Source organism: Gopherus evgoodei, chromosome 7, assembly GCF_007399415.2.
Source record: "Gopherus evgoodei ecotype Sinaloan lineage chromosome 7, rGopEvg1_v1.p, whole genome shotgun sequence".
Lineage (NCBI taxonomy): Eukaryota > Metazoa > Chordata > Testudines > Testudinidae > Gopherus > Gopherus evgoodei.
Window position 1 is genome coordinate 79,905,716 of NC_044328.1, and position 17,569 is coordinate 79,923,284.

Genomic DNA, 17,569 nt, shown 5'->3' on the forward strand with positions numbered 1-17,569 from the left:
TGGCACCTTTGCAGAGGAGGGGCCCAGGCCATCAGTTGCTAGGAGACAGAGTGTCAGGCATTTAGGTGCACTGGCCCTTTGCTCTGCAGCAATCACATACCGTTATTCCACCACCTAGATACTTAAGAACTGCACAGGGGACACTGAGGCACCAACACAGTATTCAGAGAAAACATTAAGAACATTCCCAGTTCGCCACACCTCCACTCTGCAGAGCCAGCAGGAGAGTCCCAAGAGCAGCTGGCCAGGGGCTCCAAGGCAGAGGACAAGAGCAACATGGCTACAAAGCAGTGTGTGTGTGGGGGACACATGTACACATGCATCTCTGCTGATGAAGTGCATGGTCCTTGATTCACTCCTGGGTGGCTGTGCAACTGCACATCTTAGAGGGGAACACAGATCACACAACACTGCCTCACAATGAATAAGTACCATGTAACACGGTGTGTCTGGGCTCTGAGGCAAGCCCTGGGGCAGCTGGGATTAAAAGGGAAAACACCTTCACCAACTAACTGCTTTGGCTGAGTCAGGCACTCCCAGCACAGGAAAGAAGCTCCTTCTTAGCTCACTTAGTTAGCAGATCAGCTGGAGTTAACTGGAGTTTGGAAGTATCATGTTCTCCTTCACAAGTTCACTGGGTCAGGGGTTTCGTCATTACTGGGGAGATGGACATAAACTGACCCTCCACTGCAGCCTCCCCAACCCCCACAGCAGATCCAGGGTCAGGGTGGGGCATTAATTTGATCCAGTCTCTCTCCAGAAAGCAAGTGCATAGAGCCCTGTATCTAAGCCCTCGATTGCAGTTTGCAGCACTCACAGTCATTGGGTACCAAGGAACTTGGAGTACCCAGTGCCTGGGTCTGGCACCTCCCTGCACCCACATCAGTGATGGGAGAGTCTGAAATTAGGCACTTGGTGTAGCCTCAGTGAGACTTTGTTTGTGAGCAATAGGAGAATGGGGGAGGAGAGGCAGATGGTGTGTGCGGGGAGGACCAAGGTTTGGAGGCAGGGGCAGTGATTGGCAACAGGGATGGGGTAGAAGGACTGTGATAGAGCCATGCAACCTGACCCAAATCTGGCTACAAGTGTTGAGTCGGGTGGGAAAACAATCAGCCCCTCTCAGGTTTGTGTCAGCTCAGCTCTCCTACTCTTCCTGCCTGTAGGTTTGCTGTGGTTGCATACCCTGTTCCTGCTGGCCGCTACTACCTCACTGGGCTACGTGTGCTGCAGAGTGTGCGTGCAGGGGAGTCACACTGCCTCGCACACCTCAGCACACACACAGGGTATAGGGAGAAGTTCCTATGTGGAGTCTCTGATGTTTGTTAAGGGATGAGCGCTGATTGAAGCTTTTCCCACACTTAGCACATTGTGTACGGTCTCTCACCAGTGTGAATTTTCTGTTGTCTAATGCGGGTTGAGCTATCACTGAAGCTTTTCTCACACTCAGTACATGTATAGGGTCTCTCTCCTGTGTGGATTCTCTTGTGCATGATAAGGGCTGATATCTGACTGAAGCTTTTCCCGCACTCACAGCACATGTGTGTGTGTGGGAGGGGCCTTACCTGTGTGGAGTCTCAGATGTGTGCTCATGGTTGCCTATTGAAACTTTTCCTGCACGAAGAGCACATGTAGGGTGTCTCACCAGTGTGGTTTCTCCAATGGGTGATAAGGTTTGATCTGTATTTGAAGCTTTTCCTGCACTCAGAGCTTGTGTAGAGTGTCTCTCCCATGTTGATTCTCTCATGTCTGATAAGGTCTGAGTGGCTACTGAAGTTTTTCTCTGGCCTGAGCTGTCTCTCATAGGCATCTGACTGTGCACAACTCCAGGAAACGTTCCCTTTGGATCTTCCTGGCAATGGCTCCTGTGGTTGTCAGATTCATGGGGAGAACACCTGAAACACCTGCAAGCTGTCTTCCAGCACATAAGGGAGGCAGGATTAACCATGAAGGCCAAGAAGTGTCAAATAGGCCTAAACAGGGTACCTTGGACACCAGGTGGGTCAAGGAAACTATCAACACCCTATACAGGCTAAAGTAAATGCTATTCAAAATTGGCCTGTCCCTAAGTCAAAGAAACAGGTCCAATCCTTCTTGGGCTTGGCCAGGTATTACAGATGATTTGTACCACACTACTGGTGTCACTAGTGCCACCCCACTGACAAACCTAACCAGGAAAAACAGCCAAATACAGTTCAGTGGACTGAGAAGTGTCAGAAAGCCTTTAATCAGCTTACTTCTGAACCCGATACTAAGGGCTCTGAATTTCGACCAACCCTTCATGGTAACCACAGATGTGTCTGAGCAAGGTGTAGGAGCAGTTTTAATGCAGGAAGGCCCAGATTGACAATTCCATCCAGTATTACTCAAACTGTGGGTCCGGTTCCCTCTAATTTTTCCCACTTATGTGTGGAATGAATTTTTATATGTTCACCAATATGGAGGTGACGTGGGTCAAGGGGTTTGGAGTGTGGGAGGAGGCTTAGGACTGGGGCAGAGGGTTGGGGTGTGTGGGTGTGGGCTCTGTGGTGGGGCCCAGGATGAGGGGTTTGGGGTACAGGCTGGCCTAGGTGACAGTGGGGAGAGAGGACTCCTCCAAGCTCTCTCTCCCTGCAGCAGCACCTGGGCTGGGGGGGAGGGGCACCTCTCCCTGCCATGGCAGCTCTAGCGGGGTTGGGCTAGGCTGGGGCAGAGGAAGGGCCCCTCTCTCTGGCCAATGGCTTCTAGCCCCAGCCATGGCACCTTTGGTGGGCCTGGCCTGGGCAAAGGTGCTCCTCTCCTCAGCAGCTCCACAGGAGGCTGGGCCGTGACATGCTGGGGGACCTGCCTGACCTTAAATAACCTGCTGCATGGCCACGCAGCTTACAGGAAACCTAGGTTCCAACCCAAAAGGGGTGGGGGCAAGCTTATTGTAAGTGGGCATGGTATATGGTACTGCCACCCTTACTTCTGTGCTGCTGCTGGGGGTGGAGCTGCCTTCAGAGCTGGGCACCCAGCCAGCAAGCACCACTCTCTGGCTGCCCAGCTCTGAAGGCAGCTCCACCAGCAGCAGCGCAGAAGTATGGGTAGCATGGTATGCGGGGGGGACATGTCACTTTTTCAGGGTGAGGGTCTTCAAAGCCTGAAATATTTTAATAGGAGATCCCAGCAGAAATGAGAACTTCTCCACTAGACCATATAGTCGTTAGTGGCTGCTGCTTTCTTTCTCTCATTTCCAAGGTCCTTCCCACAAGAGAACTTAGAGTCAAAAATTCACACAATACAGCTGTCCCAGCACCTCCCTGTTCTTTGTAAGCTACCATCCCCAATACCACCATGCTCAGTGCTTTTTCATGGAAAAGGAGATGAGAATCTGTTGTAGGGGGTGCTATGAAAAGAAAAGCAGCTGTCCAGCTCCACTCTGTTACCCCACACAATTTAGTGATCTCCCCTGCCCCACGTCTTTTGGGTACTCAGGATGTAAGGGACCCAACTTTACCCCTCTGTGGGCTCTGGACTAACACCCATTCCCAGTGGGCTCTGGGCTTTACAGCTCTGCAGGGCCTTTTACCAGTGAAAAAGCCATACACAGTAATATCCTTAACCTCTACTTATTAAGTTACCAAAACAGAATGCACACACTAGGCATACAATGCTCACCACTCCCAATAAGGCAGATGAACTTTTCCTGGTGGCCGATCAGGGTCAGGTAGCTTTTGCATTATATGGTTGGCAGTGTGTTGAGGTCTGGCAGTTCTGATCTTTAGCTGTGTCCTGGAGTTAGGTTCCCAAAAACTTCCTTTTAGATCCCAGTTGAAATAGTTAAAACTTGGGTCCTACTTAGCTATACCTTAACTAATCATTTAAACTAAAATACTACATAACAGTATTTTTCATCCATTACGAAACAATTATTTAACCCAATCATACCCCACCACCTTAGTTGATTTAAATCTTGCAAATTAGTTCTGCATCAGATAGAAACCATTAAAGAACGGCCAGAAACCCATACAGATAAAAAATAGAGAAGCAGGGACATAAGGCAAGACAATAGAAGTATAGATGTCACAATCACAGCTGTTGACAAGTAGTTTATTTGATAGTATTCTGTCTGGCAAGAAAGTTTTCTTTAAACATCTTAAGATCTGTTTTTTTATCTGGTGATGGTGGGTACTCTTAGGACAGAAGCACCTTCTTAACAGCCCAATATTACATCTTTTTGGTGCAATAGACAGAATGTAAGGATGTGAATCTCTGTAACTTAGCTCATGGCTGCAGCTTTTACTGCAGAAAGAGGGCCTCAGATCTTACAACTGGAGCATCAACAGCAGTTGAGGTTTGCTTGTGCATCTCTTCTTTAAACCATGTGTAAATGAAAACTGTCTTGGTTTAGGAATTTCGGTGGTGAAGTTTTGCTAGGAATGGCAGCAAGCAGGGATCACCTTGTGGTTGGCACCAATTTGCATCACAGGGAGAAGGCAGGCAGCGTCTGATGGCCCAGAGTAGATCTGATAATGTGGACATGGCTGTAACATGGAGGGTCTTGGAGGAGCCAACACTCTCTGACTCTTGGAATGGACCATTGTCAGCACAGAGGCCAAAGCCCTTCAAAACCACGTGCCCTGTAGCAGGAGGTCTGCGCCTCCTTCATCCCCACCTCTCCTGGTAGGAAGGTGGCAGACACAGCGTGACAGTTAAAGCTATTTACCCATGAAGATTTGAGCATACTGAGAGCATCATTTCCATTCTGCCAGTGCTTGAGGCTGTAACTGAAAAACAGGGCTCTAGGCTGTGTGCACACAGAGAAGATGCCAGCCCCTGCCCCACAGAACATAGGCAGACTCTGGACGTAGGACTGGAAGGGACCTCCTGGGTCCTGAGTGTAGTCCTTGTTAGCGCAGGCAGCCATGTCTCCTCAGCCTGTTCAGGAGTACATGGAGCAGACACTGACCAGTGGGTTTGCACAAAGGAGGACAAAATCTCGTATGCATTTTGCCCCAAAGGTGTCATTATTAATCACTGATTTGGACTGCAGTAGCGCCAGGAGCCCCACTTATGGAGCAGGACCTCACTGTGCTAGGCACTGTCCAACATAGAACAAAAGAGATGGACTCTGCCTCCAAGGAGTTTGAGCACAAAGAATCAGGTTGTTCTAAGCCTTCTCCAAAGCCCTCTGAAGTCAGCTCCCACTGACCTCCCCTGGGTGTAAGAGCAGGCCCTTTAGTGCACAGGATATTAAGGGCTTTCCCTTCACCCCTCCCCCAGTTCTTGTTACACAGACAGAAAGTAGAAGACCACAAGTCTGAAGTGCAGGCAATGCGATGTTTATTGGGGTTAAATCAAGCAAGCATATCCATAGCTTGATGCTGGCAGAGCCTTTTCCCAGTGTTCCAGTTCCAGTTTCCCCTTCCTTAGCAGGCATAATTATACCAGTAGTGCACACCTTTGATCCCACCCCTTAAAATGTATGGTCATGTTCCATTTTGGAGGCTCTTGGATCAGGGGGCTTTGGTACCACCTCTTTTTATCCCTGTGGTGGGGTGAGAAGTAAGGGTGAGGTTGTGCTTTGGTCAGGGATAGGCATTTCTTTGACTTTTAGTATTTCTTATACCTTTCCCCTCAACTCCCTCAACCCTCCCGACTGGTTGTTTGACTTTATCTCAGGGGAGGAGTTTGAAGCAGGACTGTCCTTCAAGTGTATGTTTGTATATTAAACTCCCATCTAGCCCAGCAACACTTTTACTCTCTTATCTCCCCCATCTCAACCCACAGTAACACACAGTGTCTTTGTTCACATTAGTAGTAAGAATATAAAAATGCCAACAAGTCAAATGGGCAACAAGACTTAAAATTATATCTCAGGCAAATATACAGGCTCTGAATACTACATTGTCATCACTAAACACTCCTAACACAGCGAATGAGAGTTTTGATCCTTAGCAGAGGCTGTGACCTTCTGCCTCAGATTCCAATGCCAGAAGAAACCATTGTGATCATCTTGTCTGAACCCTGGATGACACAGGCCCGAGACCTGCCACACAGTAATCTCTAGTGCAGAGCTTTGAATGTTTTCTTAAATCTTCATGTAAAAGTTGTCACTGATGGAAAGTCTATCATGGCCCTGAGTAAATTGTTCCGACGGTTAATTCCCCTGTTAAAATGTACACCTTATTTGCAGTCTGAATGTGTCTAAGTTCAACCTTCCAGCCATAGGATCGTGTTAGACTTTTCTCTGCTAGACTGAAGAGCCCCTTATAAGTATATGTTCCCTGTGTAGGGCTCATAGACTAATAAATCATGCCGACCTTCTCTTTGCTAAGCTAAATAGATTGAGTTCCTTGAGTCTATTGCTAAGAGGCAGATTTTCCAATCCTTTAATGCTTCTCATTGCTCTCTGCTGACCCTTCTCCAATTTATCAACACCCTTCTTGAATTGTAGACACCAGAACTGGACACAAGATTCCAGCAGCGGTTGCACCAGTGCCAAAATACATCAGTAAAATAATCTCTCCTACTTGAGATTTATCTATGTACACATCCCAGGATCAAATTCTCTCTTTTGGCCAGAGCATCACACAGGGAGTTCACATTCATCTGATTATTCATCCCCCACCCCACCCCCAATCCTTTTCAGTCACTGCTTCCCAGGATAGAGTGCCCACCTGTAAATATGACTAATGTTCTTTGTTTCTAGATACATACACAGCCAGATCTTAAATTCAGCCAGAGCCAAGCTCTGGTAAATATTTTCAAACCCTCGAGCAGAAGCCCCGAGCCCTGACGCACCCTACAGAGCAGAAGCTCTGAGCCCTGGTGCACCCCACGGGGCTGAGTAGTCTCATTGTGCAGATAGGAAGCAGAGACACAAACAGACTAGTCACTTGCACAAGGCCACACAGAAAGTCTGGAGTAGAGATGGGAATTACCCCAGATTACCCAATAGCAGGCTAGCATCCTAACCAGTTTAACCAGAGGCCTGGTGGAGACTCCAGTCAAAGTCAGGACTGAATGTCTTTGTCAAGAGAGCTGCTCTAGCATAATAGTTGTCATGGGTTTGATGGAGAAGTCTCTGGGTGAGGTTCTTAGGCCTGTGCTCTGCCAGAGTAGGTCACAATGGTCCCTTTTGGCTTTAAAAAGCTATTCATGAAACCACTGGGTCATCTGTCCTCTCGCACACCTAGATGAAGTGGCCCTCCTCCTTGGTCATCCAGGAGGCAATACCCACCTGCCTGTCCCAGGACATTAGGGCAGGAATTGACATCCAGAGCAGCACTGTGCTGAAAAGGTTGGCGCCAGAACCTGACTTCACCTTCCCATGCAAAGGTCTGGTCCAGGCTAGAGTTAGGTCAACGTAAGGCAGCTTACCTTGACCTAGCTCTGTCAGTGTCTATACTACAGTGTGCCTTGTGCTGTGCTGCATGTGCTACATCAACCTAAAAAACTCCACTTCTGCGAGAGCCATAGCGATTAGGTCAGCGAAGTTAGGTTGACTTAATGTCAGTGTAGATGCTAGGTTGACTGTTCTGGCTGTCAGCCCCTAGCGGCTGAGAGCCCAAGCCCTGCCACCCCAGGAGCTGACAGCACAAGCCCCAACTGCGCTATGAGGTGGTGGTGGGGCTCCAACTGTCAGCTCTTGGGTGGCAAGGCTCCTGCTGTTAGTGGCCCACCTCAGTTGGTGCAAGTTCTCCTGATGAGATATTCACCACTGATAGAACAAGGGTAGTGTGGACATGAACAGCTGATTTCATTACTGTGGTGGCAGTAGGTCGACCTACTTGACTTAAATGTTGTGTAGCACCACAGTAGCACCAACACAGGGCCAAGCTAACCTGCCCTCACCTGGGTTTAATTTACCTGTAATTCAGTGCTGAGCTGAGGGCCAGGTCTATCAAGCCTCCGAGGGCCTCCTTCCCAGCATCAGGAGCTGCCTGCAAGCTGAGGAAAGGGGATGGAGCCAGGCATCCTGAATCCCCTCAGGACCGTTTCCAAGCTGGTGCAGAGTCAGTTTCAATTCCTGGAATGCCTGGTTGTCAGGCACCTGCTACTGTGGGGTGAGTGCCTCAGTGCCGGCTGCACTGTGCTAAAAACTTCAGTGTCAGGCCACCCGATCCCCCTGCCTTGTAGCCAACCACCTCTCCCAGACCTGCTCCCTGGCTCCATCCCTGTGCTCCCAGTAGCTGCTCATCCTCCTCCATAGCCAGACTTGAGAGAGCAGCTACTCAGCACCTAACCCCCATCCTTCTCCAAAGAGAGCTGGTTTGCTCCCCACCTTGATACCCTGCAGCATTTAACCTCCATGTGCCCCCAGGCCTCCTCACACTTCTATATTACTCCTAATGCAGTCTTGGGATGCATCAGGTGAGGTATTTCCAGTAGAGATAAGAAGGTGTTAGTACTGTTATACAAGGCACTGGTGAGACCTCATCTGGACAAGTGTGTGCAGTTCTGGTCTCCCATGTTTAAGAAGGATGAATTCAAACTGGAACAGGTACAGAGAAGGGCTACTATAACAAGCCAAGGAATGGAAAACCTGTCTTATGAAAAGAAACTCAAAAGAGCTTGGCTTGTTTAGCCTAACCAAAAGGTGGCTGAGGGGAGATAGGATTGCTCTCTATAAATATATCTGAGGGATAAGTACCAGGGAGGGAGTACCATAAGTACCAGGGAGGGAGAGAAATTATTTAAGCTCAGTACCAACATGGACACAAGAACAAATTAATATAAACTGGCCATCAGGGAGTTTAGACTTGAAATTAGACAAAGGTTTCTAACCATCAGAGGAGTGAAGTTCTGGAAAAGCCTTCCAAGAGGAGCAGTGGGGGCAAAAGGCATATCTGGCTTCAAGACTAAGCTTGATAAATTTATGGAGGGGATGGTATGATGGGATACCCTAATTTTAGGAATTAACTGATCTTTGACTATTAGTGGTAAATATGCCCAATGGCCTGTGATGGGATGGGATCTGAGTTACTACAGAGAATCCTTTCCTGAGTGTCTGGCTGGTGAGTCTTGCCCACATGCTCAGGGTTTAGATAATCGCCCTATTTGGGGTCAGGAAGGAATTTTCCTCCAGGGCAGAGGCCTTAGGGTTTTTTGCCTTCCTCTGCAGCATGGGGCACAGGTCACTTACTGGAGGACTGTCTGCATCTTGAAGTCTTTAAACCATGATTTGAGGACTTCAGTGGCTCAACTATAGGTTAGAGTTTTATTGAGGGAGAGGGTGGGTGAGATTCTGTGGCCTGCGTTGTGCAGGTCAGACTAAACCATCATAAGGGTCCCTTCTAACCTTAAAGTCTATGACTCTGTAATACTTTCCCGCCCTCCCTCCACCCAAACTCCCCCACTGGTCATCTTCTCACTGCCCCAGCGCTCTCTCCACTGAGGGCCCAGCCCACCAATCAGAGCTGCTAGGAGGGAGGGAAAATTAGAGAGCTATCCAGGATTCCAGCCCAATGCTCCTGTGCCACCTCATAGCCAAGGGACCGATTGCCTCCACTCCACATGTAGGCGTAGATGCTGGAAAGCCCCCCATGCAGAGCTCCAGTTCCACCCAAGGGAACCAGCCCACACTCTGGAGCTGGAACGACCAACAGCTCTGAGCCTGGCCTCTGGCCATTTATCTACCATGTCTCCACCCCTGCAGATTCTCAGGTGCCAGCTTCATGCCCTGCCCAGTGCCCTTCTCCTGAGCAAGTCACTTCACCTTCTCCCTGCCTGCCTCTAGTGGAGCTAATGCCCACCTCTGCATTTACTGGGAACAGTGGCTGGTGTTCCATGGATGGTGGTGCTCCCCTTTCTCTGCTACCACAAACATCAGGGAGTAAGATACCAGGGCACGGCAGCAGCAATACTTTAATAGGCCCCACAGAACTCACCAGACTGGCTGAGAGCAGAGGCCCATGTAATCCAGGTCTCTGCCTCCATCAGTGGCCTGCACCAGCTGGCTCAGAGGAATGTGCAAGAGTGTCTCAGCTACTTTCAAATTTTGTTCCCCAGTGAGAGGCTGGCTCCCTGAGTGCAATGGAGCGAGCAAGATCTTTGCTGAGAAGAGACAGCAGCAGCCACCTCAGGTTACAAATCAGATGGCTCCATATTGTACACCACATTTATTTAATAAAGGCACATGTTCTCAGGGACATACAGGAATCAGGGCACCCACACTGCACGAGCTGGGTACTGACACAAACAGCTGCTGATGCTGAAATCAGTGGAGTTAGGGCTCTGCCTTTAATCCATTCATTTTGGTTTCCAGATAAGCCTGTACCAATGCTGGATCTGTCCGGTCAGCTCTCTAACTAGCCATTCTCACTAGCCAATGCATTATAAACAGCACAATTTGAAGAGGGCTCCATTGTATCAGGGCAAGATCTGGAACAGAACCACATGGGAAATGTGAGACACCAGACTGAGCTTAAGGCCAATGACAGCAGAATAAAGCCCTCCCCTAGCAATCAGCAGCTCCATCATATTTCTTTCCCAGTAAGCGTAACTGGGCTGGTATTTTGTATTTAACACTCAAGCAGCAGTAGGGAGGGATCCGTCTCAGAGGAGCATTTGTAAACTCATCATATCATTAAAAAAAAAATTGATTAAATATATAAAAATATAAGTTCCAAACTAAAGTTTGCAGAGCATCCAGAGAATCATACAGACATCGGCCCATTTAAGAGCCTGGTACAGAGACATGAAGTTCTCGATTCTGGAAAATAAAGCTCTACAGACGTGGCAAGCTGGGAAAGGCTACCGGCTCCTGAGCTAAAAACGCTAAGATCACCCCACCCCCAACTGCCTCATTACAGACCCACCTCCTCATTAAACCTGTGCATGCCAAGCGGCTGCTTAGAGATCAGATAAAATAGTACAGTGCCGACTGCTGTACAATGGGCATGCAACAAATCACACACAGTTTTGCTCTATGGACAATCGGCAGGTTGGCTACCCGCTGGGATGGTAGACACAGCATCACAGAATGGTTGTCTGTCCTGATTCTGGGCTCGTCCCTTCCAAAGCAGTCTCCTGCTAGACTAAGTCCCCAGCTGCCATGCCTGAGTGTGAGGTGTCAATGTGAGGTGTCTTCCCTGGCTATCAGATTAAAAACCAGATTTGTGCCTGAGGCAGACTCCTTCTTTCAGGTGGAGTAGCATGAGGCATGCTCTAGCCCAAAGACTCCAGGTTAGAGAGAGGATTGCCGTGCCGCCCTACTAGCCAGGACAGCTGGAGATGAAACATCCAGCATAGGGAGACTGTGCATCCCTGCCCTGGAAATCAGCCCTGGATGCTACAGGCTTACAGACACTGGATCCCCTTCCTCCATCTTCATGTCTACGATGCTCCTGAAACCCAGTTAGAGTGCTCTATCCCCCAAGGGGCCCATCACCACCAGAAGTGCTAAAGCCTAAGAGAACAGGGAAGCAGGGCAAGGAAATTCATTGTTTATTCTGTGCCAACAAAGGCTCCTGGGGGAAATGCAGCCTCGTAAGGCCAGGCCTGAACCAATCAGCAGCCAGGAGATTTCTAAGTCTGCTTTGTCCCACACTTTACTGCATTGCCTAGGAGCGAGGCCAAGATGAGTCAAATCAGGCAGAGATGAGGGATCCACACACCCCACCCACAGGGAGTCCTGAGCTCTTGAGCACAAACCAGTGACCTTGCACGTCACGCAAAGGCAGGCAGGTTGCTCAGTGCCAGGAGCTCCATCTCCCAAGACAGCTGGTAGCCCATGGCACATCCTGCCTTGCCATGCTCAGAGTGTAGTCAGCCTGGACCGGATCAACAGTGAACTACAAAAGGGCAGTTCCAGCCCATGGGAAAGTTCTGACTGACACTGCGCCTTGGTCCCAGGGCTTTGGTTCCGCAGAGATGTAGGTAAGCCACAAGACTTCTGCTCACGCATACCTAAGTGACCAAGAAAGCCTTCAGGTTTACTGAAGGAAGCTGTCCAGTTTTGCCTGGCTCGTGCCAGAGGAGGAACCTGCTGCAGTTGTGGATGCTGGCCTGGAGACATTCCTCTTCCTGCTCTTTACAGCTAAGGGACGGATCTCCATTGGGTTTGTCTGAAGGGAAAACTGTCAGGGAAAAAAAGTCTGAAAATGGGGAGCAGGGTGATTTATTACCAGCTCCAGGATAGGTTAGGCTAACTTTTAAATCAGGATCATGTGGAAGGGTCTCAGACCTGCCCAGAGAACATGGCCACACAAGTGACAGTCCAAGAGCTGACAACTATTACATAGTGATCAGATGACTCAGGTCCCCCATTCCTTGTGAATGACATGATTCACATATAGGTCAAATACAGCCCCAGGACCTGTGCCCGCATACATACAAGACCCACAGCAGCACAGTTATCTGAGCCACAAGTTCCCAGATTGATCAGGATCTTTTAAGTTTCCCTCAAGAGTTCCCAACCGATCTGTCTCCCTCCTCCTCCCCTAGTGCCTGGAAGACAGAGCTGTGCAGTGAGACTACACACCAGAACAGTGTCTTTAATCAGACATGTAGTTAGATATTCTGCTCTCCTACCTGAGCCACGTTTGGTGTACAGTTTAACTTGGTGCATAGAAAACAGATTAATTAAAACCAGCCTTTTCTGTGGGCAAAGTGCTTGCTTAAACAAGTTCCACCACATGCTCCCTTAAAGAGTCCCCAGCCCATTCCCAAGCGAAGCCCATGCATTAATCACCCTAGATACTCGCCCCAAATGAGAGGGAAGCAAAGCAGAGATTCCTGCCCGCTTATTTCCACAGCGCAGATGGTGGGGAAGGATACGGGCTGTATGAACTTAGTTCTACCTCCTAAGCCATCATACCCCATTCTCACCTAGAAAAGAAGAGAGAAGATATAACACCACACAAGGTCTGCCTCTTGGGTGATACTAGGTACTTCACCCAAGCTGGAAGTTTGCTGTGTACTGGAAGTGAGGGACAGTTCCAGGCACCTTATAATGTACAGACTAAGGTACCTGACCTGAGACAATAAAGAAGCCAGAGTTTCAGGAAATGCTAAGCAACTGCCCTCTCAAGATCAGGACCCTTTGAGGGTCTCCAAGTTGGGTGTCCAAAGTCACTTTTGAAGAACTTGACCATATTCTGATGGAAGCTTACACAACGGACAGAACCCCCCTTAAAGAAATAGGACCTTTAGTGGGAAACGTAGGGGAGACAGACAAGCTGCCGAGCTAGAGCATTGATGGCGGACAGGATCTCAGTGAAGGGCTATGGCCATTTGACTAGCTTCACAGTGGATGAGGGAAGACAGAGGGCTCTAAAGAGAAGTCTTTAGCCACTTCTCACATCCACAAACACATAGGAAAAGCAAGAGTCTCATTTTCATTCACTCCCACTTAGATCACTCAGGGGCTAGAATGCCTACGACTGACTCTTGACAAGCCTCCACCACTGGTGGGCAGGGAGCAGCATCCTTGCTCTGATTGGCCAGGGCACATACTCACAGCTCCTGAGTTCTTGTGTGGCCCCAGCAGGCTGCCCACAGGTGGCTTCCTGGAAAGAACCGAGTTCCTGATGAATGCAGGAAAGAATTCTTCTAGAGGGTCCTCCTCTGGCTCACCTGCCCAGTTCTGTCCCAGGAAAGAGAGGAAAGGCAGCATGAGCAGCTTTACTCCATGAATTTCATTTACAGAAACAGATAGCACTGAAAACCGTACCAAGCAGCTTAGGAATTATAGCTCATGTACCCATGGTTTATTCTTTTAAGGTGGACCATGGAACTGCAGCTTCTCAGCTAGTCAGTATCAATGTCTATGGTTTCTTGCTTTTAAGAACAAAGCTTAGGAGCAAGTGTTTGTGTTTCATGTGGCTAGTAAGATCAGCTCTTTTCAAAGTGTTTGCCCCCAGGATTCTTAGAGTTTAACACCACTGGTGTCATTGGCAATAGCAACAGTGTGTGTGCCAGGTGAGTGCACTGTAGAAATGCCCCAAAACTATTAAGAACAGGTGGTCTGGAAGGCTAGAATAGCCCCTGGACTTGGGCAGCTGTGTTAGAGCATTTGCATGAACACTGTCTAGGCCAGTGGTTTTCAAACTTTCTTCCTCGTGACCCAGTTGAAGAAAAGTGTTGATGCCCGTGACCCAACATAATTATATCTTTTAAATAGAGTTTTCATAAAAACATAATATTGCAAAACATTCCAGCTTAACCCACTTCAAATAACACTAGACACTAGCCTTGGTAAGCCTATGGTAAGGAGTGTGGGAGGTGGGTGTGGGGAGTGAGGGATCTAGGGTGGGGCCAGGGATGAGGAGTTTGGGGTGCAGGCAGGCTGCCCCAGGGCTGGGGCCAGAGGACTCCCCACAGCCTTCTCCCCATTGGCAGCAGCTAGCTCCAGGGGAAGGGCTCTCTTCCTGCTGGCAGGCAGCTGCTAGCTCCGGGGGAAGGAGCCCCTCTCTCCCTGCTACCTGCTAGCAGGGGGAATACGGAGCTTCAGGGGAAGGGCCCCTCTCTCTCTCCTTGCCAGCAGGCAGCACAGAGCACAGAGCACCAGGGGAAGGGCCTCTCTCTTCTTCTGCATGGAGCTCCATGGGAAGAATCCCTCTCTCCTAGCTGACAGCAGTGAGCTCCAGGGCTGGGGGAGAGGCCTACAGCAGCCCTGCAAGCCCCAACTTGCTCCTCTCCCCAGTTTCTGCCCACCCCCTACCTCTGTCCTCTCCAGGTCCCTGCTGCACGGCCCTTTAGAGCTGCTGCGTTGCAACAAACATTATAATTTGAATCAGCAGTGCCTGACATTCCGCAAGCCAGTACTAAGTCGGGACTCGTACTTTGAAAAACACTGGTTTAGGCGATGCACTTTGGAGCATGTATTGCAGTACTAAGATCAGAGCACGATGGCTGTACAGCCCAAGTGGAGGGATATTCTGGTCAATTTCTTAAGTCTATTACCAGATTGAGAAAAGCAGGGGGATCTAAGAGGCCAGCAATTGGTTACTTTACCTCCACTGTTTCCTTCAGAACTTTTTTTGCTAGGTTTGTCACAAGAGGCCTGTAAGAAATCAGATCAGTGAGTCAGATGTCTATCTGCTGTAGGTTCACTGCTTCAGAGGACTGCAGCAATTAGCAAAGAATTTGCAGGGGAGAGGAGCAGCTAGATGGAAGGCCAAACAAAAATTAATGTCTCCTAGTGCAATGAATCAAATGGGCAGAGATCCTGATGCTCAGCAGAAATGTGAGCATTAGAGTGACTGAAGCCTGGTCCCCTTGGTCCCACCTAGGACTGGAGAAAGGGGAGAACTCACGGCTTTTTATCCAGCTTGGGTTTTTTTGCAGGGGTTGTGATTGACTTGTGAGGCTGATGCTCAGGTATCTCAACATCAAAGGTGGTGTCCAGGTCCATCTTGTTGCTATGGGCTGGGCGGTGGAGCTTTGGGCTCAGCAGTTCCACAGGAGCAGGGCTGCAAGGCCATTTCAGACATGTCATCCATCACCATCAAGTTACATACCGTCCACCAGACAGACAAGAGAGACCTTCAGCCCAACATTTTTAACTAGGATCCCAAAGTTGATAGGATCTCCTAACAAATCTAGAGTAGTTATAATGACACTTCTCTAATGCTGAGTTATAACAACAGCCACTAGGAGCAAAACTGGAGTTTCACTCATAACCTACCCCTTCATTTTGTTCCCTCAGAGCTTTCCAAATTACACCTGAGTCCCTCTCTGAACACATGCTTCCGGATACCTACAAACCCCTGTCCTCACATCAGCCTAGTATAAATGAGAGGGTATGAGAAAGATACAAAAACAAAAACAACAAAACCAGAGTTCTTTGAGATGGTTCTGCACATTCACACTTATGGGGACTGCACCATCTCCTACTAGCAGGCTCAGCTAGGGCTCTCCCATACCATTCCGACACCACTGCAAAGCCAGAGACAGAACAAACAAGGACTCTGATAGAGAAGGGGAGGCAGATGGGAAAGGTAAGCATGCAGAGCCATCTCGAGGGATACCGGTTACAAGTAAGTTAAGGTCATTTCTTTGAGTGGCTCTGCATATTGCCCCACGTATACTGGCAGTCTCAGGAGCAGTGCTCAAACTCACCTGGAGATGGGAGCAGAGTCCTAACTGAACAGAGACTGAGGCACTGCTTTAACAAATCCAGCATCTGCCCTAGAGACCAAGTTCAAACCATAGTGTCTGGTTACAGTGTGCACCGAAGTGCAGGTTGAAGCTCTGCAAATTTCAATGACTGGAACCTGCCTGTGACAAGCAAAGGGAATGTGATCACACTAAAGCAGGTACAGAAACTTTTGCTAACATGTAACAATCAGCAATACACTGTTTAATCAAGGGAGAGGATGGGGAAAAACAGTTACCTTTTCTGTAACTGGTGTTCTTTGAGATTAGTTGCTTATGTCTATTCCACAGTAGGTGTGCATGCTTGCCACTTGCACTGGTGCCAGATCTTCCCCAGCGGTACCCGTAGGGGGAGCACCCATCATGATCCCTGGAGTGGCACCTGCCTGGCACGGTATTTAGGGAGCTGCGCATGCCCTCCACCCTGAGTTTCTTCGTGCCAGACAACTCCGACAGAGAGGAAGGAGGGTGGGATGTGGAAGAGACATGAGCAACACATCTCAAAGAACACCAGTTATGGAAAAGGTAACTATCTTTTCTTCTTTGAGTGACTGCTCATCTGTATTCCACTATAGGTGATTCCAAGCTATATCTGTTGGAGGTGGGTAGGAGGTCACAAGTTCCCAGGATGGAGGACAGCCCTGCCAAACCTGGCGTCGTCCCTGGGTTGGGAGACGATCGCATAGTGCGAGGTGAATGTGTGAACTGAGGATCACGTGGCAGCCCTACAAATGTTCCGGATGGGGATGTAGGCCATGAAGGCAGCAGATGAGTCCTGCACCGGGGTCAAGTGTGCCCTCGCAATGGGCGGCGGGGGAACGCCTGCCAGCTCATAACAGGATCGGATGCATGAAGTGATCCAGTTGGAAAGGCTGTGGGTAGAGATTGGCTGGCCCCTCGCCCACTCAGCCGAGGTGACAAACAGTTATGAGGACTTTCTGAATGGCTTATTCCACTCGAGGTAGAAAGCCAAAGCCTGCTGCACATCAAGCGTGTGGAGGTGGTGTTCCTCACTGGATGCACAAGGCCTGGGGCAGAGGACTGGCAGAAAAATGTCGTGACTCATGTGGTATGTGGAGATAACCTTAGGGAGGAACACGGGGTGTGGGCGGAGCTGGACCCTGACCTTGTGAAAAACCGTGTACAGGGGTTCAGAGGTCAGGGCCCTGAGCTCCGAGACTCGTCCAGCCAACGTGATAGCAACCAGAAATGCCACCTTCCACGAAAGGTGAGACCAGAAGGACGTGGCCAACAGCTCAAACAGGGGACCCTGTGAGATGAGCTAAGACCAGGTCTAAGTCCCACTGTGGAACTGGGGGTCTAGAGTACCAGTAGAGGCAACTGCAGAGATTCCAGCGGCAGCGTGCTTCTGGAGTGCAGGGCTGACATCAGCGGGGCTCTGAGCACTGGCATGGACACGATGTCCCAGGCTGCCTGGAGGGTTTTGGGTGTGGAAGGCATCCAGACATCTGGAGAGGCCTGTTCCAAAGATGCTGGGCTACTCCGC

At 49.4% G+C, this 17,569-nt stretch overlaps 1 protein-coding gene across 1 annotated transcript in view; it reads right to left on the reverse strand.

Moving 5' to 3' along the window:
* Window positions 1–10,257: 10,257 nt before the first annotated feature.
* TRAIP (TRAF interacting protein) overlaps window positions 10,258–17,569 on the reverse strand; it is a 54,518-nt gene continuing 47,206 nt past the window's right edge. Inside the window, exons 12-17 of the mRNA XM_030569004.1 lie at window positions 15,222–15,377; window positions 14,920–14,968; window positions 13,424–13,549; window positions 12,669–12,792; window positions 11,872–12,041; window positions 10,258–10,344 (exon numbers count right to left, since the gene is read on the reverse strand). Of these exons, the coding sequence (XP_030424864.1) occupies window positions 11,872–12,041; window positions 12,669–12,792; window positions 13,424–13,549; window positions 14,920–14,968; window positions 15,222–15,377 (625 nt within the window). The 3' untranslated portion in view covers window positions 10,258–10,344. The remainder of the gene's footprint in view (window positions 10,345–11,871; window positions 12,042–12,668; window positions 12,793–13,423; window positions 13,550–14,919; window positions 14,969–15,221; window positions 15,378–17,569) is intronic.